A 26195-nucleotide genomic window follows, 5' to 3' on the forward strand; every position below is an offset into this window, starting at 1 on the left:
GAAGTTCAACTTGTTAAGACCTTCGCTTCTGTATGCCAGTGTACGAGAATGAAGTGATCAGTCAGGCTTGGCATGGATGCAGGAGGCTCAATTGATTCTCTACGATCTAGCTTCAAGTACGTCTAATAGAAGGCTATGGTTCAATAAAGCCAACAATGATCAAGGCGCTGATGATGAAAAGAAGCATTCTGGTGTCGGAAGAGCCGGTTCACAACCCAAGCCCACACCCCACACTATTTAGTTGTTAGACTCTACGATGCTAATGTGGACGACATTCGATGGACCAAATAATGATCGTAACCCAATCTTAGAGTAACACGATAGCATAATTTGACAGTAAAACCTTTCTTGTTCACATGATGAGTGAATCCAACCCTCAACTGCCCGTCCTTCGATGGAGCATTCTAGGTGACTACTCCATCCGATATCACGAGACAGAATGCTAATTCAATGTCACCGCAACGGGAAGGATCTCCACCATGCTCACAACGGAGTCGTACTTCGCTACCCCGCAGAAGGAAGCGAGTCCACGTCTAAGATAACTATCTGCACTGCCTCGCTGCACGTCAAGGGTGGTGCGGACTTCGCGCGCATTGAGGGCTCAGAGGGGACGATCACTATCTACGGACTTGGACCCAGCGTGCCTGTAAGGTTTCGAGTAAGAAGACTGCCAAAGAGGGGGGAGATGAGGGAAGAGAAGAGATGTTTAAGTTTAGGCAGCCGGAGAGGATGTTGGAGTTCTTTTATGAGGCGGATGCGGTGGCAGTGGATATCGCACAGGGGAGGGGGGAGAATGGGGTTATGCCGTTGGGGCAGACGGTGAGAATGTTGGGGTTTATGGATGCGGTGAGGAGGGACGCAGGGTTGGTGTATCCTCAAGATGGGTGATGTTGAGGGTGGTGGTACAATGTTGTAAGTTGACAATTGTGGTTGATATGCTGTTGACGATTGACGATAGTGTTTCAGCTGTCAACGGACTTTATCCAGGAACTGACCCAGCGCCAACTCTTGGATGTATCAATTGGACGTACAAGTACCTCAAGTTGCTTACCAGCTAAGCATTGACAATAAAACACAAGCAATACAAGATAAGAAAACCGCTGCCTGGGACTGAATTTGCACCGCATCACCTGTCTAACCGCCGCTCACATGTCTCGCAGTGGCACAGCAGGGACGAACATCACGATCATGCATACTGCCTCAATTTGGTCACATCCCCCAACAAACCACCAAATACATATGCCCAACCCAATTCCAAAAAAATGCCCTCGAAATCGCACACACCCACTTTCTCCCATCACCACCAACATGACCACCCCAACAGCCCTCGGCCCCCTACCAACAAATTTCGTTCCCCCATCCTCTTGCACCGTCGCCCTCGCAGCCCTCTGCACAAGCACATCATGCGCCGCTGAACCACCCTTCAAAGCCCTCTACGGCGCATCATGCCTCACCAGCAAAACCCCCATTACCACCCCAGCCCCCGTCGCAGACTTCAACCCAGACTGCCTCCCCTCCGGCAAGAAACTCGCCGAGATATCTGCCAAAGCAGGCGGTGGGGAGGTGAATGCGTACTTCTCGCCCGCGTCGGATTGTCCTGGGGGTTGGAGTGCAGCGACGAGTGGGAGTGATGGGAAGGTGTTTAAGGGGATTGGTAAGGCGGAGACGGGGGTCGTGTGTTGTCCGTCGTGAGTTTTGTATTTCCATTCCCCCTTTTTCCCGTATGTTCACAGGGAAAAGTGCTGATAGAGAACGTAGGTCTTTCACATGGGACATAACGAACGGGTGCAGAGCGCCCCCGACGTTCACACAACAAGTATCATTCTGCGCCGGAGATCCAAACACGATCAAGGAGTCGACGGCGATAACGACATGGCTGTACGGTGCCGGTAGCGCTGCCGGCGGATTGTACGCTCCCGCAATCCAGCTCAGGTACAACGGCGCCGCCTCTCCCACGACTTCTACCTCAACTTCACCGCCACTTACGACGAACTCGAAACCGACAGGGCCGGCGATTGATTGGAGTGACCCGGCGGGGACTCACAAGTGTAAGAGGAAGGGTGGGAATAGTGGGAATAGCGGACACGGGTATAGTGGGAAGAATGGGAAGAGTGGTGGAAAGTTTGGATGTGGGGGGAAGAAGAAGGGGCTGTCGAAGGGGGCGGTTATTGCGATTGCGGTTGTGGTGCCTGTTGTTGTGATCGGGGGTGCGGTACTGGCTTGGGTGTTGGTTAGGCGGAAGAGGGCGAAGGGGTATGATGGGGTTGCTAGTGAGGAGGTTGAGGAGAATGGGGTGGGGACGGAGGCCAGTGGTGAGCAAGGGAAAGGGATCGTAGGGAGTGAAGAGACAGGAGGTGAGGACATGAAGATGGGGGCGAAAGATTCGAAGGTCGTGTCTCCGTAGGGTATCTATAGTAGAAAGGCGTCGGCGTTCGGTGATGTGAGGAGGTGTAATTCCATGTATTTCATCATTGAGTATTACTATAGACTCGATGTCATTACTTATGTTCAAGCTATTGATCGATTTATTATAACTTAGTACTCTGCTACATAAGTGGATAACATAGACAAATCCCGTCAAAGCAAAACCTTACCCCTAATGGAACTTGTTCTTGTCCGCGTTCTCGTCATTCTCCAAGAATACTTCTATCTTATCATTCATCTTGTGCTCGATCTCGTTGCAAAAGAGGCATGCAATGATTGCAATCACACCGAAACTCAGACTAGACAGTGCAGTTGTGCGGAGACCAACCACGTATGATTGCTGAAAGGCTGCACCCGCCGCGGCTGCGATTTCGTTCGTGATGCCGGGCACTTTGGCGATAGCTGCTGAGCCGAGGGGAATCGCGGCAAGGAGTGCGGCAGCAGAATCGGCGGGAAGACCTGCGGCGATGGCGGCAGCCGGAACGAGTCTTGCAGCGTTTGTGGATTGTACGTTTGTCAAGATTGACGTGTACACTTTAGCAGCCGTTAACATTTTCATTCCATACTACCAGAGTTTCGAAGTTCAGACTTACCAGAGATAGCGACAGCGCCGCCAGCAAATCGTGCCACACCAGCGAGACCACCGGAGATACCAAGTTCGACCTGTGGAACACCGAACTGGATAAAGGCGATGGAAAGATACTGCGCCCAACCGAAGCCTACCTGGCAAAGGAAGACAAAGGCAATCATCATGCCCTTCCGCTCTGGATTTCCGAGCCCGAGCAGCGCACCGAACACTACCATGACAGTGACCGAGGCCGTCAGCGTCCACTTCCAATGACCGATCTTGCTGCCGAATACGGTGAGCAGTGCTGCGCCGAAACACAATCCTAGGCGGAGGATCAGTACTCTTGTTCTTTCGATTGAAGTCAATTCAACTTACCCAGATTGCCTGGCAATGTCAGCACTATCCCATATCTGTAGTCCGTCGTCTCGTTTGTGAAGAAAACTGCAATCATGGTTGGGTAGATTACGTTTACGGCGTAGTAAAACATTGTCACGACGAAGCCCGCGCAAAAGGGGGCAGTGAGCTCACGACCCTTGCCGCGGGTGAAGACGTGTGTCGGTGTGAGTGGCTGCTTCAGTGGTGCAAAAGTCTCCCATAGAGCGAAGGCTACGAGCGTTACGAAGCCACTGGCAAGAGTGCCGATGACCTTTGGATCACTGGAAGGTGTGGTTGTGGTATAGACGATGCCGACAAGGATGAGAGTAGCGGAGACAGTGAAGAGCAAGGCACCGATATAGTCGAGTTCTCGAAGGGCTTGTTTCATTGGAAGACCTGAGAACATGTAAGTTTCAGTATCGTAAAGGCTAGGAATGACAGACCTCGAGGGTGCTTTGGAGGGAAGTAGTAGAAGTACAATCCCAGAAAGCTAAAGAAGACGGCGATTGCAGGTCCATAGAATAGCCACCTCCACTGAAGAGATAATCAGTATTAGAAAACGATCTGACGAAGAGACATCATACTGAGTCACCATTCTGGGCGGCAAAGCGTCCAGCCACGGGACCTACGACTACGGCGAAATAGACTCCAATATCTGGCATTGTTAGCAAGATTCAAGTTAGGAAAGGGAATATAATTACCAGCAAGCACGATTGCAGCTGCACGCCATTTATTGGGTAGGAGTTCTGGAAGTGCGAAGGCCGCAAGCTGTATCATTGTCAGTCCTGTACTGGAACAAAGGTGTTTTGTAGATCAGACATACTTGAGCGTTACCAGCTCCCTATGAGATTGTTATTACTTGTCGTTGGAATGGCCCCTTGGGAACTCACAAATCCAATGAGAGACATCGCAGCCAGCATTTGTGTGTTATTCTTCGCTGTACCGCCCAGGATAAATCCGATAAAGAGGATGACATTCCCTCCCACGATGAACCACCGGCGTCCAAATAAATCGCTATTGGCTCCGCAAACCCTAATTTTAACATTCTTAGATAGTCTTGACAGATCGTATGGGGCGTGTTACTCACATGAACGCAATGGTGACGGTCACCTATGGAGACATGTCAGTACGGGATCGTAGACTGGAAGAAAACAACACCAACCGTGTATAGTGAAACATAGAAAGCAGCAGCACTCGGATCACCGAGCTGAGTGGCGGTAACAGCCTGGCAGGCGCTGATTGCCGGTACAATCCAGAAAGAGATACCATATGACATAGCGAGAATCTAACATGCAATTAGATAGCCGCACAGTATTCGGCGCTGTCAAGTTCTCACCAAAACTACACACCATGTCTTGACTGTGACATTATATTCCTCATCGCTCTGTGGAATGTATGATTGAGCATTATGTTCTTCATCTTTTTCTTTCAAGCTGCCCGAGTTCTTCACAGGATCACCCTCAAAGGAATGTTGGTCAACTTCTTGTTTCTCGTCGACTGCCATTGTAGCGTGTTTGTGTGTGTGTCTTGCACTCAGATAGGGCGCAAACTAGAAAGAAAGATTCGCATGAACATTTTCATAGGGCCTGGTCAGATAGATATACCCCACGGGAAGATGTATCTCATTTCCTCGTTCAGGTTAACCCCAGCCTAGCGATTCCCACTGATAGCCGTCGTCCATCCTGAAGTAAAAGCCGTAGAAAGCTTATCATGCTGGTTTTCAAGCCCTAATTCTGAGAATTAACGAATCTGGAGTCAGTATGGGTGAATTGGTGAATCATTGTCAGGGTCGAGGATGTCCTTTTCCGATGCTGGGTCGCCTGGGGTAACTGAGCTATGGGGAGCTTGAGCTTGGGCCAGTGTGGAGCGACAATCCGGGGTAACAAAGGGAATTTATGAACTCCCCATGGATATTATCTTGGTAGAATTTTATTCATGATATTTTGTCATGCTGTAATGTGTGATGCACAATGATTTGTGCACAATTTTTATATTCCATGTTACCATGTAGTAGTAACGAGTCAGCGACCATGTATTGTGTCTCTTTAATGAACACCGCTTGTCTTACCCCTCTTCTGGTCCAGCGCACATGGCTTGTAATTATGGTGACCCCTGGTCAATTGTGCAATGTTCTGGCACGGAAAATACAAGCCGAATGTTTGCCTGCGAGATGTGCTTCGAGGCACTGTAGGGCAGATCATGGGACAAGTTTCTGAGGATCTGGCGGCAATTATTAGAACTGGACCAACCAATGGGAGCCTTAGCTTTGCGTTCAATATTGGCTCGATGATGGAACAAAGGGCATGTGGTCGAGTCGACTAGAACGCATTGGACTGTGCAAGCAGCGCAGTACCATAATACCTTGATGAAATATCACCGCTTTCATGTTTCTGTTGCGAGCATTCAATGACTTCTCGAAAGACGCCGGAATCATTGACTGCTGTTCGCCGGAAAGTAAAATCAATCATTTGAGGGTAACTACTTCGATGATCCGGTCTTCGTTAGTCCATAAACTTTCCTTACCACTTGTTGGTAGAGGACAAGCAGCCACACGCCTTTGCCTGTTCAAAAGCTTCCAGTAACAGAACGACAATGGAATGCAAATCAAGGACAGAGTTACTCGTGCCCCTTTGTCATACGACAGGAGAATCTAAATGGGTTCTCGGCTGCAAGTTCACCGTCCAAGCATATCAGGCCAAAGTACGGATTTCAATTGCTCTTATGTGGTCGAAGCTTGACGGCAACCGATGCGCAGCAAGAGTTTGGAGTAAAGCTTGTAATTGGTATGTCGATAAGAATTCGAATCGCATTTGATATAGCAGACCGATTGCCCTTGTGGTCGAGTGTTCCTCAAACCCTAGCAGATCCTAAGCAATTGTGCCTAAACGCCGAAAGCTATGCACTTCCTTTAATGTACACCGATCATAATACACTTTCCCTCCTCATGTGGCCCTTATGCTTTTGTACTCGTTGTCCAGTTCTCATTCATCTGAATTCTGCTTTTCCAGGTATATCCTTAATGTCCTCGAGTTTGATGCCCATCTTAACGATCGAGTAGCGTATCAGTCTGGGATCCAAACTCATAGTTCTTCTCAGTTGATGCTGGGTTTTCGGTGAGGCATCAAAGCGCATGATAAAGTGGTGGCCAGTGTGGTGTGATGATTGAAGCTTCTTTGCGGGTTTGGGAAGGAGAAATGTGCCCCAGTTTGTAACGCCTCGAATAACTCCATTTTTCTCGAGGATAATGCGACCGGCGGTTTTGGCGATTCTATTCAGCGATCAGTAACGCGATATTGTAGAGGGGCGCTGCGTATGGGAGTCGTACTCCTTGACTTCGGAGAGGCGGCCAGGCCGGACCTGCTATTGTCAGCTATCTGTCTCAATCAATTGTTCGCATAGACAATGTCCATACCACTCCAATCATTTCGTACAACATGGTGCTTGTGGATATTGATGGTGTTTGCTGCTGCAGACTAGAGATTCCCAAAATCTTCAACCGTCGGAGAACCTCCGGGAGAGCTCCGTGCGTTATCGATTTAGCGGTCTTGGCGTGTCTGTCTCCGTCATCCCACTTGAAAGACAACAGCTCCAGCTCCAACAATCTTTCTTTCTCGATAATCCTCAAATTATATTCAATTCAAAATGGCCTCTCGATTCTCTGTTGCTCGCGCAGCTCGTCAATTGACTTCCTCTGCCATTCGCAGACCGTTCGCACCCATCACATGCCAACGCTGGCAAGCAACTCCTGCACAGGCCCGGTTATTCACGGTGACTGCACCTGGTAAGGAATTCCCCTCGCATTTTTGCACGATAAGAAATCTCCAAAAGCCCCAATTCCCCTTTAGAAGCATAGAGGTCTGCTTCAAAGCTTCACCCAGCTTCACCAGGCAGAAATAGGATTTATGGAGGCACAATTGCGCTTTGTTGGACTTCTACTGACAGCGAAATAGCTTTGGAGAAGAAATACACAGAGGATCACGAATGGATTGATATCTCTGCCGACGGCAAGACCGGTATGCTTCCCGATATATTCTACCTAGTATCCTCGATCTAATCGGAAATTCAGCCACCCTCGGCATCTCCGACTATGCCGCCAAAGCCCTCGGCGACGTCGTCTACATCGAGCTCCCAGAAGTTGACCTCGAAGTCGGCGCAGGTGATGCAATTGGCGCCGTCGAATCTGTCAAGTCCGCCTCCGATATCCTTACCCCTGTCGGTGGAAAGGTCGTGGAAGTCAACAGCGCGCTTGAGGAGAAGCCCGGCGGCATTAACAAGGACCCTGAGGGCGAGGGTTGGATTGCAAAGGTCGAGATCGACGGCGAGCCCGAGGGTACCCTCATGACCAAGGAGGAGTACACTGCTTTCACTGAGGAAGCTTAAAGGCTGACCGGCGTGGACTTTATGCGACATGTAATTTTCATAGCAATGAGCTTTCAACAAGAATCGAGCACCATCAATTACGAATGTCCAAGACTGAAAAGACGGGTTCAAAGAGTATTCATCTATCTACTAGTCGGGTGTAAAAGATACAGGAAGAGTGGAGTTATTGCGCCGCCAATTTTGTCCCTACCAAAAATCCCAAAAGCCGTTTCAGTTCAATTGTCCGTCACCTTGATGACAACCTTGCCCTTTGCGTGGCCTGTGGCTGTCTTTTTGAAAGCATTTTCGTACTCCTCGATCGCCCAGATGCTGTCCACGCTAGTAGTTATCAATCCCTTCGCGATAATTTTACCGATGGCCTCAAGCTCCGGCCCTCGAGCATCCATGATGAACCATATACTCTTCACACCAGCCGGCTTGCCCTCATCAGGTTCCTTGAAGCCTACCACAACAGAGACATAGACGCCGTTCTCCTTCACAGCATTCCACCCATCCAGCATACTCTTCCCACCTACGCAATCGAACACAAGATCAAACTTTTTCTCTTCATCTCCCGAAATCCAATCCTTCATAGAAGTCTTATTGTAATCAATCACCCCATCAATACCCAATCCTTCCAAAAGCTCCCGGTTCCTCGCACTCGCCGTCCCAAATACCGTCGCTCCAGCAAGCTTCCCAAACTGTACCGCAAGGAACCCTACACCACCGGCCGCCCCGAGGACTAGCACTCTCTTCCCCTTCGCCTGATCTCCGACAAAGTTCCCGTCTTTCCCAACGTGCGGGACAGAGCTGGGAGAAAACGAGCCAGTGATCAGCCCCTTTTCGAAAAGCGCCTGCCAAGCAGTATGCGCGCTCATGGGCACACTCGCCGCATCAACCATGTCAAGGCCCTCGGGCACGAGCGCGGTCTCGCTGGGTAGTATAGTCGCATACTGTCTTGCGGCGCCCTCCCGCGCCGCTCCGATGCGGCCGTATACTTTGTCGCCCACTTGGAACTTGGAGCCGGGGACTGTGGTGACAATTGTACCGGATACATCGAAGCCGGGGACGTGCTCGACAGGCCAATTGACGAAGGGGCCCCAGGTGAGTTCGCCGTTGGTGATGGCGGTTGAGTGCACTTTGATGATGTGTTCCTCCGGCGGTCCGGTGGGGACTGGGGCGGTGGTTGAGAGGGATAGTTGGGTTGTGTTGGTATTGAAGATTACGGCCTTTTGGGTTTTGGGGAGTTCAGACATGATGGAAGTTGTGTTGGGTCTGTTCTGAAGTCTTTTGGAGGAATTAGTTGTGGTGAGTTAGATTTATTGTACGATATTGTTGATATCAAAATAGGTGAGATAGGGTCTAGTATATGGTTGGACTTGTAAGTTGTTATGTTGTTCGATGAGATGATGATTTCCAATTCCCTGCGGACTTTCCTGCTCTTTAAATCAGTTACTGATTGTAAACCATAACCACCCCATTATGCCGAACTTTCTGTGGCTTGATCTCACTTACAAGACGCCGGCATCTGTGAGACTTTCGAGTAGAGACTTCGGCGAACAGACACTGTATTATTGGTGAACAAGTACGTCATTCAGGGCCGATGCATCGGCATCCAAACATATCCCAGGATAAAAAGGAAAATCTGAAAGTCATGCGAAAGATTGTTAGAAGCATGTTATTCCGCAGTTGCCGAACAACTATTGTAGAAGTTGGCGGGTGGTTTTCAAGTATGCTTACACTATAGCAGCGGCCACTCGGTCAGTTTTCGGGACGTATAGCACCACACCAGAACCACAGGGTTGGGTCAAAATATTATTGGTATATGCTGATGCTCTTTGGAGCAACTATTCTGAAATCCTACATGCGACATAGTCGCGATTCAATATGCTCCGTAACCCATTTTGCATTATCAATCCAATCCAGTATGCTATAGTTTACGAGAAGACATTTGGACGGGTCTTCTTCAAGCTCGAAGTATCCTCGTACTGCAGGATGTTAGTTTTGTTCAAATAGAGGAGGAAGCGGATGCATGACATACCTGTAGGAAACCTGTTATTTCCACAAGAACCGTCCAGCAATCGACTAGATCACTCAAGTCTTCATTGACGCCGTCTTTGATGGCACCTATATTTACACTCCTCTTGAATATTGATACCATGCTTTGCCGGTTCTCTTTCAAGAATTCACGGGCTTGGAAAATCGTTTGCTCGTTCTGTCGACCTCGTGCAATGACGGCAGCGTTGATAACGCGCAGAATCGAGAGCATAAGATCAAAGTACCTATGTAGTGCATTGGGGTTATCAAACTCTGATGATGGAACGATCGTTAGTATGAAGTTCTCGATTCATGCCAAGCTAGACCTTACCTAGACCGATGTCTGGATCCACGTCGAAGATTCTCGATTCGCGGATAGCAGGGAAGAATCCCGCATTGAGAACGTACGCAGCTCCGAGGCGTGTCTGGCAAATGCGAAGAAGAAGGGCCAAGCTAGCGTCGTAATAAGATAGCAGGAGTGGTGTCTGAGATGCAGGTGCAGCCTTCAGTTCATCGGGAATGTGTTTGATATTGTCCACAAGGACGCCGATGAAGTTCAAAGAGACGAATGACTCCAAAACATATTTCGACTCCTGGCGGATAGCGACCGCGACTAAAGCACTGAGGACAAGAAGAGCGGATACTTTGCATGTTCCTTGTCCCCCATATGCATCGTCGCACACAATTTCTAGCATATGGCCACCCAGGCTCTTTACCACGATCAGAATATGACGTGAAAGTGGAGAGTCCTTGCCAGCTTTGTCGAGTGTACCTTGGATGTACCGGAAAACTACCTGATAGCATAATTCCCGAAGCTCAGTGCTGGAAACGGGACAGTAGATGCCGACCAAAGCCGCTCTAAATAGTTGCGACAGGCGGTCGTTAGCGAAATCCCCTGTTCTAGTCTTTTCAAATGCTGTAGATTCAAAATCTACTTTTTGAATCAAGGTCTCGGCGAGTCCAGCAAGTTGCAAGGCCGTGAATGCATCATAATTGTATGCCATTTCCAGCTTGGGCAGAATGACCTGGATTGTTTGCAAAATCAGAGAGGTTCGAACATTTTCATCAAACTCTCCGCTCTGAATGGCTATTGTCAGAACCTGGACCCATGATCGAAGGATATCTTTCTGGTAACGGGCAAGCTGAGTACGGCGATTGTAATCGGCGAAGATCAGTAGCATTTGATCTGAAGCAACAATTGCTTCTGTTTCCTCATCTGCACTCCTTATGGTCCCGTCCTTTTTCCAAGCCTTGATTCTAAGCAGGAATAATTGCTCAGCAAGAGGAAGTGAGTATGTAACCACGCCGTCGTCGTCTTCTTGGAGGATGGAGAGACTTATACCCTCTAATAATTTACTTTCAGGGATATGTCGCTCCGGGAAATTAAAATCTGTGAAGCCGAATAAATCAAAGATGTCCAGGTTCGGTATCTGATCCTCTCCAGGGCGAATTGTAATCCCTAGAAGTACTGACTGTATCCTGGACTTGAGACCAAGCATACTTTCCTTCACTGTCAAACGCAACTCTCTTGACTCATAGTCAAGGAACGCAGCGCGTTGCTGGAGGAAATGCTGTAGAGCAGCAGCCGGTGGCCCCGAGAAGAAGTCTGATAAAGCCACATCGGCTTGTTCTTCTGCGGCCTGTGCAAGAGATACCCCGTCCCAGAGAGTGCCTGCATCCACGGCCAGCAGACTAGGTGCATGCATGAAGAGAAGCTCGTTGGTTCTAAGCTCCTCCATGACAATTGCACTGGTAAGTCGGGACCTCCACAACCTCTGGAGAATTTCCCAAGCCCTCGCCTTGATTTCCGATTGCCAAGGAACGAAAGTGATACCATCTTGCTCAGGATAATTGGCGGCTATGATGAGGATAGCATGGAACAACGACTGCCCGTTCGACCAGAGGCCGTCCTCTGCGATTCGCACTGTCGTACTCTCGCATGAGAAGCCGAGGAGGATATGTGCAAGTGTTGGGCGTGTCGACACTGCGGCAAGACAGCTGTTGAGAAAATCAAGTACGTGGATTTTGATGCGATAGCTCGGAGCAACAGGTCCATATTCGAACTCTTCCTCGCGAATCTGCATCGTGTCTACAAGTAAACGACCGATTTGTTCAGCTTCATTGTCCCTCTCTAGAATCCCAACAATCTTGCTGCGGCCTGAGCGCTGGCCGAATCCTGCTGGAGACACGGCGAGTTTCCGCGAAGAGGCAAATTTCCTGAGCAGAAGAAGGGATTTGATGGTAAGCTCTTCGTGTCCAGTGCCGCAATATAGGCCGAGATCCACAATGACCTGTAGATTGTTGAGTACGGCATCCTCAAACGAGGTAAGCGAAAGGTTAGAAACTGGTGATCGCTGAAAAGACGATTGTTGCTTGAGAACTGGCCGAACGATGTCTAAGTATGTAGCCTGTAACTTCATCACCGAGTCCATGACCTGAATGCCGAGCAGCAACGATTCGATTAAAGGCGAATCCGTCGCGGCAGCATTGACTACTTTCACGTCATAGCGGCACGAAGCAAATAGAGCCTTGATGACTTTGTCGTTGAAAAGCCACTCCATCACACGAGAGAAAGGATGGAGGGTGACATATGACTGGAGGGATGAAGTTCCTATCACCGAGTCGACGGGTATGCTTGATTTGTTCGCAAAGATGACCAGGTTTTCGTTGAATGTTGTCAGACAGGTCAACATGAAGCGAAAGCAGTGCCATCTGAGTACATTTTGTTGCACAGGGTCCTGAATTTCCAAAGTATGTTCAGCGAAAACATCGTACATGACGAAATCGATGAACTTTTCGATACCAGGCATTCGTCGCGAGGAACCGAGATTCTCTGGGAACGGAAGTGTATCATTGAGCCCGGGGTTGCCGTCGCACGGCTGAACAAGATGGTCTAACAAGCGGATAAAAGCGAGCGACTCGTCGTATCCATCAGCAAGTGTTGCCCAAACTTCATCCCGAGGAACAGGATTGATAGCGCCAGACTGTTTTGCAGCAGCATAGAACCCATTTGCGACCCATTCCTCTAGATTATACCACATGGCATCTCCGCGTTCGACAGTCTTGCCGATCAACAGAGCAGCTAGTGCGTCGAAAGCAGACGCTCGAAGGGCAGCCACCCCATTATCGGCACAAAGACCAAAGCAGATGGCCGCAAAATTGTAGTCGCCGTAATTCAGTATGTAGCTGCGAGCAGACTCATTTTGTTGACAAAGATGGGAGAGTAGGCGGAGGTAACTCTCCAACATGCTAGCGCTCTCAGGCTCTACGATCTGATCGACGGGATTTGGCGCAGACGGGTAGAGTGCTCCTTGTACGTTCTTCTTTGGTTCGTGTAAATTGGTTTGGAACTCAACCAGCTCAAGGAAAATGTGGGAGTAGCTGAGGGAGCTCGTCCGTCGAATTTTGCCGGATGCAGAAGTACCTTCCTCCAGTAGAAATTGGTGCGCTGACTCTGAATTGGCTTCTCCACAAGAGATTGCTCGCAACATCTCACAAAACATAGCAATGCGAGGTGTTGGTTGTCGTTTCGCGGCCCACTGCAGAAATCCGTAGAGGTTGCTCTCTTTGTCGGCCCAGAACTCTTCTGCGGCCTCTGGGAATCCGTCGAAGGCGAAGGATACGATGACCAGGAACCTCTCCAGATGAAATGGCTGGTCACCCGTTGTTCTTTGGAAGCTCACCTGGAGGCGCTTCCTCTGGTCATCCTCTTCTACCTTCAGCTTCCGCAGTGTATCTGGCATGTTTGTGATAAAGGAATCGACGAAGACTTGATGTTGCTCCATAACCAAGATTGGAAAAAGAGGCTCAGGTTGAGGAGAGTCCGGGGGAAGTACAGCTGTGTCTTGCAGCAGCAACGAAATCATGCTAGTCTTGGTTGGATTGTAGCCTTTTGCTGGTCGCATGTCTTGGCTAACGGAAAGAATGAAATGAAATGCACCGTCATCGAGGGCTTTGAGAAATGCTTCGGACCGCTCATTGGCTTCTTTATCGAGATCGATGCCCTGAAGATCGGGATCTTGTTGGCTGGGATCTATATAACGACCACTGTACTCGGCGAGCCACCAGGTGATGGTAGCAGCATGAAAACTTCTCAGAAGCCAGTTGTCGCTCTCTCGTCCCGCCATAAGTGTCTGATGAAGTGCCCTCGCATCTCGCGTGGAGACATTTTCTTCGGCGGCGATCCATGAGATCAAACGTACGACGATGGGTGTGTAGTGAATAGTTATGATGTCGTGCCGGTCTAGAGTCTTCAGCCTGGATAACAACGTCTTGAAATTCTCTAAGCTTGCGAATCCGGGCTTGACCATGTGGGTGCAAATAGCCGCAAGGTGCTCGTGTTGTCGGGTTAAGCTATCTTGCTGTAGATTGATGATTTCGATAAGCTCGGACGAGGCGACCGTTCCCACAATGTGAGCTTTTTGTAGCCGATCGAGATTTTGCTGTATCTGGGCTTCAATTGTCTGCATTGTCTTCAAGCATTTGTCCCAAAATGCATGTGCAGGACCAAAATTGACATTGCCTGTGCCATTGCCGAGTCCTATGATGATGCGGACGGCCTTGGAGAGGATTTCATGGTCTTCCAATTCAGTTCCATTATTATCCATGACAGCCTTCATCAATATTCGTATGCATAGAACGACGTACTCGCGACGTTTGTGGAATCGAAGGAACGCGGTCTTGATTTGAGAGTCGCCAAAGTCCCTGGCTTGTTTTTCGGCATCAAGAAAGAGTTTGGCTGCCTCGATCTCATCCAGATCCAACCCTTCAGCTATGTCTAGGGAATTTTGTTTGAAGTCATCGTTCAGGTTGTACTCCACCTCGCCGAGCTTGACCTTGTCTGCGTCTTTGTTAGGATCCAATATATATATCGCCCATGCAACCTACTTACCAGCAGCAAGTTCCTTGCGGCTTGCGTCGTTTCGTGGCTTTTTGTCTAACAACGTTTGGAACTCATCCAGATATGCTTCTAGGCGGTCGGTGAGGCGTTCGAGGACGGGAAGTTTTGAATAGACGAGAGCAGTGAGGTCGCGGTGAAGGCCCTCTAGGCCGCCGAGGCTATCTTCGAATTCAGACATAACGTATGCGATTATATCCTACCTTAAGCATCATGCGCGAAGTGATGAGACAGGCAGGACAGCTCTGGGGGTTGTTTGTTGATCTGTAGTCCTAGTTTTGTCGCTCCAGCGCGGTGGATGAATAGGTGATTGCGCGGGGTCACTGGGGGTTTTGTTTGTCCTGGCAATGAACAAAGACAGCCGCAGGTATCAGAAATCCAAGGTTATGGGTTAATCCTCGTCCGTCGCGTGGGGAATCCGACTTCAGTGGTGAGCTTGAAGTTTTGAGCATTACAATGAAGCTCCCAGGCGCGTCTAATCCCTGCTTGTCTTGGCAGGCACCCCATCCGAGTCGCCTTCCTGCCGCAATTGCTTGAGATGTCATAGCTCCTCCGAGCCTGCCATTCACTTTTTTGAGCCGCGACATGGCTAAGGGGCATGTGAGAATCGCTGCATGTTGAACGGTGGCGCATGATAACGTCTCAATCTGCTCGTCGCTTTCTTCTTCCCTCTCGCGCATCGTGCTGTGTCCTAGAGATGCTTGGTCTGCGGAGGACTACGAACTGCCACCATGGGGGTTACCAACATTCAAGACGCCAAAGGTAGAGTTTATTGCACCTAGTAAATCGCCTTCATATCTTGTTTGCTAATCTATTGTAGTCTTGATATCATCTAGCAAATTGAATGATCGGACCGCCGGCCTGAAGGATTTAATTCATATACTGCGTCACAACCAGGGCAAGCCTACTTTGGAAGTCCTTGGGAACAAAGCATATCACGCCTTGTGCGAGACTTTGTTTCAATGTATGCGCGATGAAAGGTCAACCTTTCTCAAAGGCAAATCGAAATCCGCGAAAACCGCCGCCCTCTTACCGCTGTCCGCCTCTGCTCTCCGTCAAATCGTAAACTCGGGAGTCCGAACGATAAAAAGCTCAACGGTGGAAAACATTGTAGAAACTATAATCGAAGTTCTTCCTGGGAAGGACGATGGACTCATCAAACCATTACTGGAAGACCTCCCCAAGGCTTTAAGAGCACTGCTCGAGTACCAGCCGCACGTGGAACGGCTCTCACAGGATTGCTGGGGCGCAGCAGTAGACTTTTGTACTGATGCTCTGGTCACTTTCTTCGTCGAACCAGATGTTGAGCAGCCTCATAGTTGGAGTACTACCGTCTCCTCACGTAGTCGAACCCCATTGGGTGCGACAGAACCTGTGACAAAATCGATTTCGCGAGACCGGCCAGGAAAAAGCCATTTCATCGCCGAGGAATTTTCACACACTGCTGAAGACTTTGTGCATTGCATTCTTCTTCTGACAAAAGCCTCAAATGCCCCCGTATTGACCAAGGCTGACCCCATATTTCACACACTCATTCAGTTTCTGCAGCATCGAACTGGCCGAGGACACTCAGCCGCACTTGCAGCCATCAATTGTGTCCTAGTGCGCATATCCCTACATTTTTCCGAGCTTACGAAGAGCATAATACAGGAACTTTTGCCGCTTATGAAGAACTTATGGTCTGATATCTCATTGAGAGACGAGATCCTCATTACTTTGATGCACACAGAGACTCATCTTGCAAGCATACTATCCGACAAGGAAGCCAGCAGTGCTAGCTTTGATTTAGAGGCACTTATCGAGGTAATCTACGCAGATTATCGGCGTCGACAAGAAAATGCTACTCTTCAGTTTCTTGAAGATGATCATTTATGTTTTCGTTCAATCGGCAAGCCAAGGCTTGATACACACCCACTCAATACATATGCATTCTCACTTGAAATGGGCTATCATCGTAGTGAAACACTCTGGGCTACTGTATCAGCCATTGCACATTACTCTTCCATGCTGGATGAGCGCAAGCGTGTGCAGGCCCAAGGTCGTGATCATGATGAGGAGAGCTTTGCAAAGCGACCACGAGCAACGAATCATTTTCAAGATTTTCTCCGCCATGTCTCTGGGTCTAGATCTAATACCAAACGGGCAGCGCTACAAGTCCTCGCATTCATGGTTCAGGAGGGACCTCTCACAGAAGAGGACGTCAGATCGACACTCGAGAGGCTTACAGTTTATATCGCTGACGAGAATCCGGTTCATTCATCCTGGGCTATGATCGCACTGGCTGCGTAAGTTTGACAATAACCTCTTGTATGATTACACTCACACTGTTAGTACTGCTTTCCAACGATCTGCGAAGCAGTCCTCGTTACTTCCTCTTTGGATATCGGTTTGGCAAAGTGCCTCCCGTGTGGTAACATCCGTGTCATCATCTCGTGCAGCATGCCATCTCGCGAATGTTCTTCTTCAATTAAGAATCGTTCCCTTCTCAGCCGTATCTGAGACCGTGCAATCTATGCTTCTTTCAATAGAGCTTAGCGGACCTGCAGTCGTTAGTGAAGCAAGCTCGTCGTTGATGGCTACAATTGTACGAGAGAAGGTTGCCGAGAATCCGACGCAATATAATCAGACAGCCGACAGAGTTCTCAACTGGATATTGAGCAAATGGACACCAAGTAGGTTTCAGTCTCAACAAGGTCATGCAGTATTCGGTTTGACAATTGTTAGGTCTTTGGTCAGAGCGCACTTACTCATCCTTGAATGCGCATCATTGTGTGGCCCAAGATGTGCTTCTAGTCTTACATGCTTGTCTCGATCGTCCATTTACTTCTACCCCTAGAGCGCCGTTCCTAGTTCTAGGGATCGTTGCACAAGCACGTATCCAAGCGTCTAGTTTGGTTCATCTCAGACATTACCTATTGCTTCTTGATGATGAATCAGATTATCAGCTATCTGATAAAGTTCCGCAGCCCTTGATCACGGAAATCATAGAGTATCAGCCGAGCCAAGTTTCCAAGAGGATCTTAGAATTTTGTCAAACGGAGCTGGAGAAGGTTAAGCAACGATGGGAAGAGTGGATGAAACAGCACCCACAAGCTGTGACTTCTGATATGTTGCGTATCATCGTCAGCTTCTGCGTTGTCTCCTCCGCTCTAAGTACCCTCCATAATGGCGATGTTCGCACGGCAGAATTGGAGTCGCTCACCGATGAATTCACTCAAAAGTTTGTCGACTATCTTTCCAAGAGGGAAACGGAGCAGTACAAGGTTGACGCTGTTCTTGAGGCATATGTTAAGCACTTACCGAGCATTGGTGCTATTGAAAGCTTATCCGTCACACCCTTCAAATCAACAGGTGTGCTTTCCTTAGCCAAACACCTTACACGAACATTACAAGACCGTAGAGAGGTCAAACAGTCCTTTTATGGCGAAGAAGATGATATGGATATTGACCAAGTGCCCCAGTCTCAAGCAGCTAGTGGTTCTTTTGATCCGGTTCATGACGTTCCTCGTCATGATCTACAGGCCAAAAGTGATATAGCTGCTCTTCGCGCATCTTGTGCGATGTATTGCAGTTTCATTTCCTCCTTAAAAGACGTTCCTCCTAATGGCGCCGATACTATACCGTCGGCTTTCGTGCATCAAATCACATTAATTCACGAAGCCGAACTGCTGCGCGGGCGACAATTTCTAGGGGCTCTGCTATCGTCGTCCTTCAAGTTTTCCGGGTCCTCATACTTGCAGATTCTCGAACGCCTCGGAGAAGACCTCATTGAGCCCCGTGCAAGAGAGCACAATACTTCCGAAGTCGCCAATGCCATGGTAGTGGAGGTCCTGATTGGGGCATCAGCCGAAATATCCCCAACTGCTACTGACCACCAAGGTCAAGATCTTTATGAGCATGTCGAAGCCTTGTATTCGTATTACACTCGAGGGATGGAGAAGAGCGGAGTTCGAAGGTCTGTACACTTGCAAATCTTGCTCGCAACCTTACTGCACCGTTTACTCAAAGACCAACCTGATATCGGACAAAGCCTGAAAGGGCCTTCTGTGCGTACGAGTCTGTTCCAGCTTTTGGCTCAAGGGGAGCTCGTTGTCAAAAATCACGTCGCAGAATGTCTACCTAGCATTTTCGAAGACTTCGTTCTACCAGAACACGATAAGATTCTAGAGGACGTCGACAGTAGCCTACCAAGTAGTGCGGATTGGCTTGAAGGAATAGCGATTCGGCTTCTTGTGCTGTCCAAGCTTGCGTCGCGATGGCATACACTCCTACGACAAGGCGTCTATCGAATTTTTGCTACTGCTGGCTCAGTTTCCGGTGCTGGCCAGCATGCGAAGCGCTGCATAGAACTAGTCGCACATGCCAGAAACCTAAGTGATCCCCAGGACCTCTTCCGACTTTTTGCACCTCAGATCATCTTCACGTGGCTAGATAGGCAAAGGACCTTTGATGAGATTCCCTACCGCACCTTCAATTATGCTGATCTACCAGCCCTTCTTCGCGATATTGAATCTGAAGCTGTTGGTCAAGCCATGATGCTCGGCTTGAAAGAGGAAATTAGCTACCTAGCTCAACAACTGGGCAGTACTACAGAACAGATTCTGAAGGACAATTTTGGAAAGGCTGCCGCATACACCCTCTCTTGGGACACCTGCAAAGGTTTCGCACGCAACAAAGCAGACGCGAGTAATGCGATGCTCCTGCGAGAACTACTTGGAGCTGACACTTATGGAGTCTTGATAAGGGACTATTTCCCTCAAGTCATGGGGCATATTGTCCAGACAATGCACCACGAGGAACGCATCACCAAGGCTCTGGAGAAACGACCTGCATACTTGTCGACAAATAAAGCGCTAGTGGAAATGAACAACTATAGCCAGTCGACAGTAGACTTTGACCTTGGAATCGAACCTTCATTTTCGGCTTTCTATCTTTTCGATCAAATCGAACGCCTTTGCCGTCGAACCTCTGCGAACCCTGTTGACTCCTGGACGGCAGGCAATTATACCTTTGTATTAAGGATGTTATTGGATCGCATACACCCAGCACTTGGATCCCTTCATGCCCGATCCATTATTCGCAAAATCAGAATCCTTGTTGCACTCGCTGGAAATATAGCCTACGAAGGGTACCCGTTACAGATGGCTCTTCAGTCTCTTCGTCCGTTTCTTACAGATATCCAATGCGCAGACGACACTTTGGGTATCATACAGTATCTGTTCGAGCACGGTTCCACTTATCTCCGCACCCATCTCAGCTTTGTTACTGGTATCGGTCTCTCGATATTGATTTCTATACGTGTGTTCCTCGGCTCCTCGCAAGACAGCACAACGCAGCAATCTCAACACGCTGCCACAATGAACAAAACACAAAGATTCCACACCTGGTTCGTCAACTACCTCGAGTCTTTTTCTGATGCCTTAGAGAAAGATGGCAAAGGCTCGTCAGTCAAGGCTTTCCAACAAATCATGGCGGCTGCTTCTCGAATTCGCACCGAAGGAAACTCTATTCGTGGCAGTGAGGAGAGCAAGCTGCTGTTGCAAATCCTCGACGATGTCCGATACGGAAGGAAGCTTCTAAATAATACATCTCGCGAAGTTGCCCTGGACCTTCTCTGTCAAAATTTCAAACCTGCTCCCAATGCGCGTGATGATGTCCTAGGTTCAGATAAGGACGTTGCAGAATATGCTTCACAAGTCTGGGAATCGTGTCAAAGAAGTAAGATTGGGGACGGTTATTTACTATGGGCCGCAAGGGTTCTTGGGAGAGCATTCAGTGCACATGGAGAAGTTAAACGCATCACAGATCAATCACGACCCTGGTCTATGCCGTTCCGCTCATCTCAAACTTCTTTAGGGGCGTTTTCCCGCGAAGCTATCATCAAGAAAATAGTGGATCTATTCTACAGTGATGATCGGAAAGAAGTCAGTCTGGCGGAAGAGTGCGTTCGGTTACTCATCTCGCGGCTTTCCAATGACAGTTATCTGACTGAACTGGAGAATATCATTCCAAGACGCATTGCAGATGCCTTGCACCCGTGCATTCCTTCGGTATCACAAAAGGAAGAAGCCGTGTCTGCAAGCATGTTAAAGGAAGCTGCGTCTCCAGTCGTGGTCAAGACCGTATCCAGTTGGATCAAGCCTCTCACAGTTCTTCTTTGTCGAGTCACCAGTCAAGACCCTATCCTCGGCTCACTGTCCTTGGTACTCATTGGGATTGATCAAATGGCCGAGAAACTCTTCCCTTACATCTTGCATTTGGTTTTACTGGCGGAATTTGATGGTGACAAAAATGTACGCCAAACGTTGTCAGAGGCATTCTCTTCTTGGTTCGATAATTGCTGCCCCGAAAACACCCCTTTTGTCAGTATCATCATTCAATCTGTCCTCTATCTACGCAGCCAACCTACGCCAAAGGAGGTGACTCGTGGGGACCGAGATCGATGGTTAAAAATTGATTTTCTGAAAGCATCACAAGCCGCTACCACCTGCGGTATGTATAGGAGTGCTCTCTTATTCGCAGAGACATCTTCCGGTCAACCGATTGTCAGCTCAGCATCACGAAGATCTTCCATTCTGATTGAACCTCCGAAGGTTCCAGTTGAGCTTCAGCTCTCGATTTACAAGAATCTAGATGAGCCAGACTCCTTCTATGGGATTGACCGAGGAGCTAGCCTTTCATCTGTTCTGGACCGTTTGGAATACGAGGGAGATGGCATCAAAAGCCTACTGTTCCGCGGCGCTCGGCTCGACAGTCAATATCGATCCAATTCTATCGATTCATCGGATTCTCGGGGAATGGTCAAGTCACTGATCACACTCAACATGAACAGTGTCACTCACTCACTATTATCTAATGATCAATTTCGCGAACTAGGAGATGATGCGGTCGACAGCACACTGCATACAGCACGCAATCTTGGACAGTGGGATATAAAGGCACCAGAAGTGAACCACAGCGAGTCCAGTACCCTTTTTAAAGCATTTCAGGGCCTTCATAATGCTAAAGATGTGCCCTACGCGCGCGCACATGTAGATCGACAACTTCTGGCGACGATGAACTTTCTTTCAGGAAGAGAGTCATCCGCCGTCCCTGTTAAGACACGCCTTCGAACATTGGCTGTGCTGACGGAGGCTGACGAGGTATTGAGTACTTCACGTACGGAAGAGGTACTTGATACTTGGGATCAAATGAAAGCACGTGAAAAATGGATGCGTGCTGGGGAGTATGTATTATTTGTATTATTTTGTGCACTTCTTGCTGACTTACATATTAGATTTGAAGATGTACGCCTTGTACTATCATGTCGAGAAACGTTATTCAGCGTGCTCAGCGCAAACACATCGCTCCAAAACTCCATGCGAGCAAGACCTGGAGCCCTTCGACATATGGAAGTAGAGGCGCTTGTATCATCTTCCACGATCAGTAGACGGCACGGCGCGCTTCAGGAGTCGCTAGCCAGTGTTACTTACTTGTCTGACATTGTGCAGCCTTGTAAGGCTGTTGGTCTCGATGTTCAAGCTACAGCCCAACATGAAGTTGCAAATGTACTTTGGGATCAGGGAGAAACAGATACCTCCATCCGCATACGCCAACACCTGATCGATACCGCCAATTTCAATTCACAGGACACAGACATCAGCTTACCCGTGCTTCTTGCAAGGTTGGGTCATCATATTGCAGAAGCCCGCCTGGCTAAGCCAGACACTATCATCAAAAATTACCTTGAGCCTGCGATAAATGAATTAAAGGGACAGGTACAAGGCGTAGGTCCCGGCCAGGTCTTCCACGAATTCGCTCTCTTCTGTGATAGACAAATTCAAAGTCCCGAAGCTGCAGATGATCTCGCTCGAATCAAAACAGTCATGGACCGTAAACTTCAAGAGCATCAGGATTTCATGAAACTATCAACTACTGATAAAAGTAAAGGGATGCGGGAAACATACAGACGGAGTGCTGGCCGAGCATACAACTGGTATAAACTCGACCACGCCGAGTACGAACGCTTACGCAAAGCAAGAGAGCAATTCCTTCGTCAATGCATAGAGAACTACCTTTTGTCTTTACAGGCGAGCGACGAATACAATAACGATGCTCTCCGGGTATTCTCTCTATGGCTCGAGTATGCCGACACGCAGCTGGCCAATGATGCCGTCAAACGGTACTTGTCGAAAGTACCGAGTGGGAAGTTTGCATTGCTGATGAACCAGCTTTCCTCACGGTTACAAGCAGAAGGAACGGATTTCCAGCGACTGTTGTCCGACTTGGTGTTCCGCATATGTGCCGAACATCCATACCATGGTATGCACCAAATCTTTGCTATACAGATGAAGGTTGGCGCCATAACCAGGGAGGATGTTGTCAGATCCAAAGATGAAGCAGCCAAGTCAAGACAGCGTGCCGCGAACGAGATCGCAGAACGCTTAGGAAATGATAAGAGAGCGAGGGGCTACTGGACTGCAATATCACACTCGAACGAACTCTACCACGCCCTTGCCATGTTCAAGAACGAGGCTGATAATAGGCAAGGCCGCGAAATCGCGCTGGACAAGTATCCCGAATCGAAAGCGATCGTTAGGAGGATTCCAGTAATGATGGTGCCTCCAGCTACCCTCCAGGTGGAGGTTCGAGCCAATTGCGATTACCAAGATTTGCCGAAAATTGTAGGGTTCAAGCCGAGGATGAGCATTGCGAATGGGTTAAGTGCGCCCAAGGTCATCAGTGCGATAGGTTCTGATGGTAAATCATACAAGCAGCTGGTAAGTAGTACGTTGTAATTTGGCATATATCAAGCTAAAACTATTAGTTCAAATCCGGCAATGACGATCTACGACAGGACGCAATCATGGAGCAGGTTTTCGACCAGGTATCGCGACTATTGAAGAATCACACGGCAACGCGGCTTCGAAATCTGGGAATCCGGACATACAAAGTCTTGCCCTTATCGACCCGCTCTGGTCTCATGGAGTTTGTACAGAATACAGTACCTCTTCACCAATGGGTCATGCCAGCACACGAGAAGTACTACCCCAACGACTGGAGATCCGACAAATGCAGGAAGGAAATCGCGGCCTGCCAAAGCGACTCTCTCAGCACACGGGTCAAGGTTTGGAGAAAGATAGCCGACAACTTCCACCCTGTGCTTCGCTACTTCCTGCTTGAACGTTTCCAAGACCCAGACGAGTGGTTTGAAAAACGCCTTGCATACACCCGCTCGACGGCGGCTATTTCTATCTTAGGACACGTTCTTGGTCTCGGTGATCGCCATTGTCACAACATCCTGCTCGACGAGAAGTCCGGTGAGATTGTACACATCGATCTTGGGGTTAGTTTCGAAGCAGGACGAGTCCTTCCCGTCCCAGAAGTAGTGCCATTCCGCCTTACACGCGATCTCGTCGACGCAATGGGGTATACAAAGACAGAAGGTGTGTTCAGGAGGTGTTGCGAGTTCACCATGGACACCCTGCGCGAAGAGCGCGAGTCCATCATGACGCTCCTGAACGTGCTACGTTACGATCCGCTCGTGAACTGGAGTGTCACGCCTACGAAAGCGAAACGCATGCAGGAAGGACAGGAGACAAACGCCAATACAAGAGCTGGCACTGTGGGGCCCGCGGGAACGCCCGCACCTACTCCTGTGGGCAGTGGTATTGTGGGCACGAGCGGAGTGCTGGAGGAACAGTTGCAGGAGAGCAATAAGAAGAGAGACGAGCAGCAGGCTGGTGAGGCTGGGAGAGCTCTCAGCGTGGTGGAAAAGAAGCTGAGCAAGACGCTCAGCACGAAAGCAACGGTCAATGAGTTGATCCAAACGGCGACAGACGACAGAAATCTGGCGGTGTTGTATTGCGGTTGGGCAAGTTATGCCTGAAGGGAAAATAAACTCTGGTTTCTTATCGCATCGGAATGTTTTACGGTTTAGCATGGCGTATATAGGGAGGGAACGGGATTTGACTGTAAATTATATGGGAGCATATACTCATTACCATCATCGTAATCCAAACTTCTCAGTTAGTCTACACGAAGTTCGTCATTCAAGCCAAGTGAGCCGTTTTCACAATCTCCCGATGCGCAATCATCACATCTGCACAAATGAAGTTTCCAGAGGTACGCGAATATGTTATGAGAAACAGCAGTTTTACCTAGCTACACTAGGTAATTATCCTGGTGCATAACGCCTGAACCCATTGCAGTTGTCGGAAATTGCCGTGCCTCATCACGAAGACATCGGTCGCCCCGACCTGCTCTCATCAATGCATCTTCGCCCACACCCAGGTATTCATCCATGCATCCCTTTTTGTCCTATCATCAATTGCTTAAAAGGCATCGGGGAAAGCGCGGAGGTTGTCGGCGATGGGGCCCTTGTTGCTGAGGAACTTGACGTAGGCACCGTCGGTCTTGACCTTTCCTTCCCGGCGCTTCTCGACGTACTCCTCACGCCTGAGAGGGGTGAAACCCCAGTTCTTGGAGATGATGATCTTTTGGCGACCAGGGAACTTGTACTGGGAGCGGCGGAGGGCCTCGATGGCGTGAGGCTGGTTAGCGTCACGAGTACGGCAAGAGAGGAGAATTTGGCCAATCTGTACAGTATTGTTAGGATGTGCTATTGAATTAGAAGATGGTTCAGTTTGGCGTACCTTGACACGGGCGACAGTTCCGTTAGGCTTTCCGTAGGCACCACGCATACCGGTCTGAAGACGATCGGCACCTGCGCACGACAACTGCAAGATTTGTTAGTTCCATACTCCTGGTTTTGCGATGCGCTTTCTTTGGGGGTTTTTCAACTCACCATCTTGTTGATACGGATGACGTGGTAAGGGTGAGCGCGGACACGGAGATGGAAACCGTCCTTTCCGCAGTTCTTCACAAGGTACTTGTTGGCGGCGATACGGGCAGCCTCGAGAGCCTCGGAGGAGAGCTGCTCAAGCTCGTTGGAGACCAAGTGGACACATGCTGGGAAATCGTCGACGGAGGCACGCTTCCTGCCCAAGTCGAAGATGCGAATCTTAGGGTCAGGGACACCACGGTTGAAGCGCGACTTGGGGTACGGCTTGTTCTTGCAGTAGCGGTAGCAACGAGCTGGACGGCGAGCCATTTTTTCGGTGCTGTGTGGTTAGTTGTGGTGGTGCTGGGGGGAGGGGTCCGAAGGGGATTTGAACGTTCTTCTTGAGGTTGTGAATTCTGCAGACCTCGCTTAGCCGTTGGTGGTGGGACGCCACGATTACGTTATCACCCACGCCACACTTTGATTGGAAATCAACTCTTGCTTGGAAATCATCATGATCCTTCCTCCAACACCAAGACTACTCCGTACACTACCACATGAAACAATCAAAACAACACTATCGATAGCAATCTAATCCTGTTATTGAAGATACTATTGGTACAATATGAGTTCCCCAAGCGCTTGATTCATCGTGAGTCACTTCTGTGTTCCCTTAATAGGTATCATACTCGGGCGCTCTATCCAGCGAGGGCGCAGACGCCTACCGGAAGCAGTTAGCTTCATACTCACGGAGGAACCTTTCCCCATATCAC

General features: G+C 49.1%; 9 protein-coding genes across 9 annotated transcripts; 4 read left to right on the forward strand and 5 right to left on the reverse strand.

Annotated features, from left to right (window-relative positions):
• The first annotated feature begins 472 nt into the window (after nt 1-472).
• On the forward strand, nt 473-892 carry BU24DRAFT_426461 (uncharacterized protein). Its single transcript, XM_033528976.1, has one exon. It carries the CDS (start codon nt 703-705, stop codon nt 886-888), a length of 186 nt encoding a protein of 61 aa, XP_033379723.1. The 5' UTR covers nt 473-702; the 3' UTR covers nt 889-892.
• A 247-nt stretch (nt 893-1139) lies between these two features.
• BU24DRAFT_453946 (uncharacterized protein) lies at nt 1140-2446 on the forward strand. The gene is made up of 2 exons (XM_033531289.1): nt 1140-1688; nt 1759-2446. Exons 1-2 carry the CDS (start codon nt 1150-1152, stop codon nt 2402-2404), a joined length of 1185 nt encoding a protein of 394 aa, XP_033379724.1. The 5' UTR covers nt 1140-1149; the 3' UTR covers nt 2405-2446.
• A 150-nt stretch (nt 2447-2596) lies between these two features.
• Nucleotides 2597-4871, reverse strand: BU24DRAFT_495576 (MFS general substrate transporter; the record flags this gene model as incomplete). Its single annotated transcript, XM_033534139.1, has 11 exons — nt 2597-2958; nt 3018-3314; nt 3368-3763; nt 3811-3901; nt 3952-4022; nt 4069-4135; nt 4191-4208; nt 4258-4399; nt 4455-4477; nt 4530-4652; nt 4704-4871. 11 exons carry the CDS (start codon nt 4869-4871, stop codon nt 2597-2599), a joined length of 1758 nt encoding a protein of 585 aa, XP_033379725.1.
• Nucleotides 4872-5874: 1003 nt separating this feature from the next.
• BU24DRAFT_426462 (37S ribosomal protein Mrp17) lies at nt 5875-6799 on the reverse strand. Its single transcript, XM_033528977.1, has 3 exons — nt 6780-6799; nt 6693-6724; nt 5875-6635 (listed from the first exon to the last, which is right to left on the reverse strand). The coding sequence occupies exons 1-3, from the start codon at nt 6789-6791 to the stop codon at nt 6353-6355; spliced, it is 327 nt and encodes a 108-aa protein (XP_033379726.1). The 5' UTR covers nt 6792-6799; the 3' UTR covers nt 5875-6352.
• BU24DRAFT_279982 (uncharacterized protein) lies at nt 6621-7855 on the forward strand. The gene is made up of 3 exons (XM_033522699.1): nt 6621-7148; nt 7318-7380; nt 7434-7855. Exons 1-3 carry the CDS (start codon nt 7010-7012, stop codon nt 7745-7747), a joined length of 516 nt encoding a protein of 171 aa, XP_033379727.1. The 5' UTR covers nt 6621-7009; the 3' UTR covers nt 7748-7855.
• Nucleotides 7846-9427, reverse strand: BU24DRAFT_426463 (NAD(P)-binding protein). Its single transcript, XM_033528978.1, has 2 exons — nt 9242-9427; nt 7846-9162 (listed from the first exon to the last, which is right to left on the reverse strand). The coding sequence occupies exon 2, from the start codon at nt 8980-8982 to the stop codon at nt 7963-7965; it is 1020 nt and encodes a 339-aa protein (XP_033379728.1). The 5' UTR covers nt 8983-9162; nt 9242-9427; the 3' UTR covers nt 7846-7962.
• Nucleotides 9428-9531: 104 nt separating this feature from the next.
• Nucleotides 9532-15088, reverse strand: BU24DRAFT_376521 (uncharacterized protein). Its single transcript, XM_033524621.1, has 4 exons — nt 14655-15088; nt 10095-14603; nt 9768-10036; nt 9532-9714 (listed from the first exon to the last, which is right to left on the reverse strand). Exons 1-4 carry the CDS (start codon nt 14839-14841, stop codon nt 9664-9666), a joined length of 5016 nt encoding a protein of 1671 aa, XP_033379729.1. The 5' UTR covers nt 14842-15088; the 3' UTR covers nt 9532-9663.
• Nucleotides 15089-15218: 130 nt separating this feature from the next.
• On the forward strand, nt 15219-24641 carry BU24DRAFT_495581 (uncharacterized protein). Its single transcript, XM_033534140.1, has 6 exons — nt 15219-15422; nt 15481-16945; nt 16992-17332; nt 17385-21885; nt 21937-23419; nt 23467-24641. Exons 1-6 carry the CDS (start codon nt 15392-15394, stop codon nt 24526-24528), a joined length of 8883 nt encoding a protein of 2960 aa, XP_033379730.1. The 5' UTR covers nt 15219-15391; the 3' UTR covers nt 24529-24641.
• Nucleotides 24642-24777: 136 nt separating this feature from the next.
• On the reverse strand, nt 24778-26172 carry BU24DRAFT_280190 (ribosomal protein L10e). Its single transcript, XM_033522700.1, has 2 exons — nt 25447-26172; nt 24778-25378 (listed from the first exon to the last, which is right to left on the reverse strand). Exons 1-2 carry the CDS (start codon nt 25750-25752, stop codon nt 24974-24976), a joined length of 711 nt encoding a protein of 236 aa, XP_033379731.1. The 5' UTR covers nt 25753-26172; the 3' UTR covers nt 24778-24973.
• Between the last annotated feature and the right edge of the window lie 23 nt (nt 26173-26195).

The sequence above is a fragment of the Aaosphaeria arxii genome, assembly GCF_010015735.1.
Source record: "Aaosphaeria arxii CBS 175.79 unplaced genomic scaffold BU24scaffold_9, whole genome shotgun sequence".
NCBI lineage: Eukaryota > Fungi > Ascomycota > Dothideomycetes > Pleosporales > Aaosphaeria > Aaosphaeria arxii.

Excerpts from the sequence above, each read along its gene's own strand:
- BU24DRAFT_426461 (XM_033528976.1), top strand. The coding sequence starts at position 703 with ATGTTTAAGTTTAGGCAGCCGGAGAGGATGTTGGAGTTCTTTTATGAG.
- BU24DRAFT_453946 (XM_033531289.1), top strand. The coding sequence starts at position 1,150 with ATGTCTCGCAGTGGCACAGCAGGGACGAACATCACGATCATGCATACT. Across the intron at positions 1,689-1,758 it reads GGGGTCGTGTGTTGTCCGTC|GTCTTTCACATGGGACATAA; the intron begins GTGAGTTTTGTA and ends TAGAGAACGTAG.
- BU24DRAFT_426462 (XM_033528977.1), bottom strand. Across the intron at positions 6,636-6,692 it reads CGCCTCTCCGAAGTCAAGGA|AATCGCCAAAACCGCCGGTC; the intron begins GTACGACTCCCA and ends ATCGCTGAATAG.
- BU24DRAFT_279982 (XM_033522699.1), top strand. The coding sequence starts at position 7,010 with ATGGCCTCTCGATTCTCTGTTGCTCGCGCAGCTCGTCAATTGACTTCC. Across the intron at positions 7,149-7,317 it reads ATTCACGGTGACTGCACCTG|CTTTGGAGAAGAAATACACA; the intron begins GTAAGGAATTCC and ends ACAGCGAAATAG. Across the intron at positions 7,381-7,433 it reads CTCTGCCGACGGCAAGACCG|CCACCCTCGGCATCTCCGAC; the intron begins GTATGCTTCCCG and ends TCGGAAATTCAG.
- BU24DRAFT_426463 (XM_033528978.1), bottom strand. The coding sequence starts at position 8,982 with ATGTCTGAACTCCCCAAAACCCAAAAGGCCGTAATCTTCAATACCAAC.
- BU24DRAFT_376521 (XM_033524621.1), bottom strand. The coding sequence starts at position 14,841 with ATGTCTGAATTCGAAGATAGCCTCGGCGGCCTAGAGGGCCTTCACCGC. Across the intron at positions 10,037-10,094 it reads GGATCCAGACATCGGTCTAG|AGTTTGATAACCCCAATGCA; the intron begins GTAAGGTCTAGC and ends TTCCATCATCAG. Across the intron at positions 9,715-9,767 it reads AAATAACAGGTTTCCTACAG|TACGAGGATACTTCGAGCTT; the intron begins GTATGTCATGCA and ends AACATCCTGCAG.
- BU24DRAFT_495581 (XM_033534140.1), top strand. The coding sequence starts at position 15,392 with ATGGGGGTTACCAACATTCAAGACGCCAAAG. Across the intron at positions 15,423-15,480 it reads CAACATTCAAGACGCCAAAG|TCTTGATATCATCTAGCAAA; the intron begins GTAGAGTTTATT and ends AATCTATTGTAG. Across the intron at positions 23,420-23,466 it reads GTAAATCATACAAGCAGCTG|TTCAAATCCGGCAATGACGA; the intron begins GTAAGTAGTACG and ends TAAAACTATTAG.
- BU24DRAFT_280190 (XM_033522700.1), bottom strand. The coding sequence starts at position 25,752 with ATGGCTCGCCGTCCAGCTCGTTGCTACCGCTACTGCAAGAACAAGCCG. Across the intron at positions 25,379-25,446 it reads TCATCCGTATCAACAAGATG|TTGTCGTGCGCAGGTGCCGA; the intron begins GTGAGTTGAAAA and ends CAAATCTTGCAG.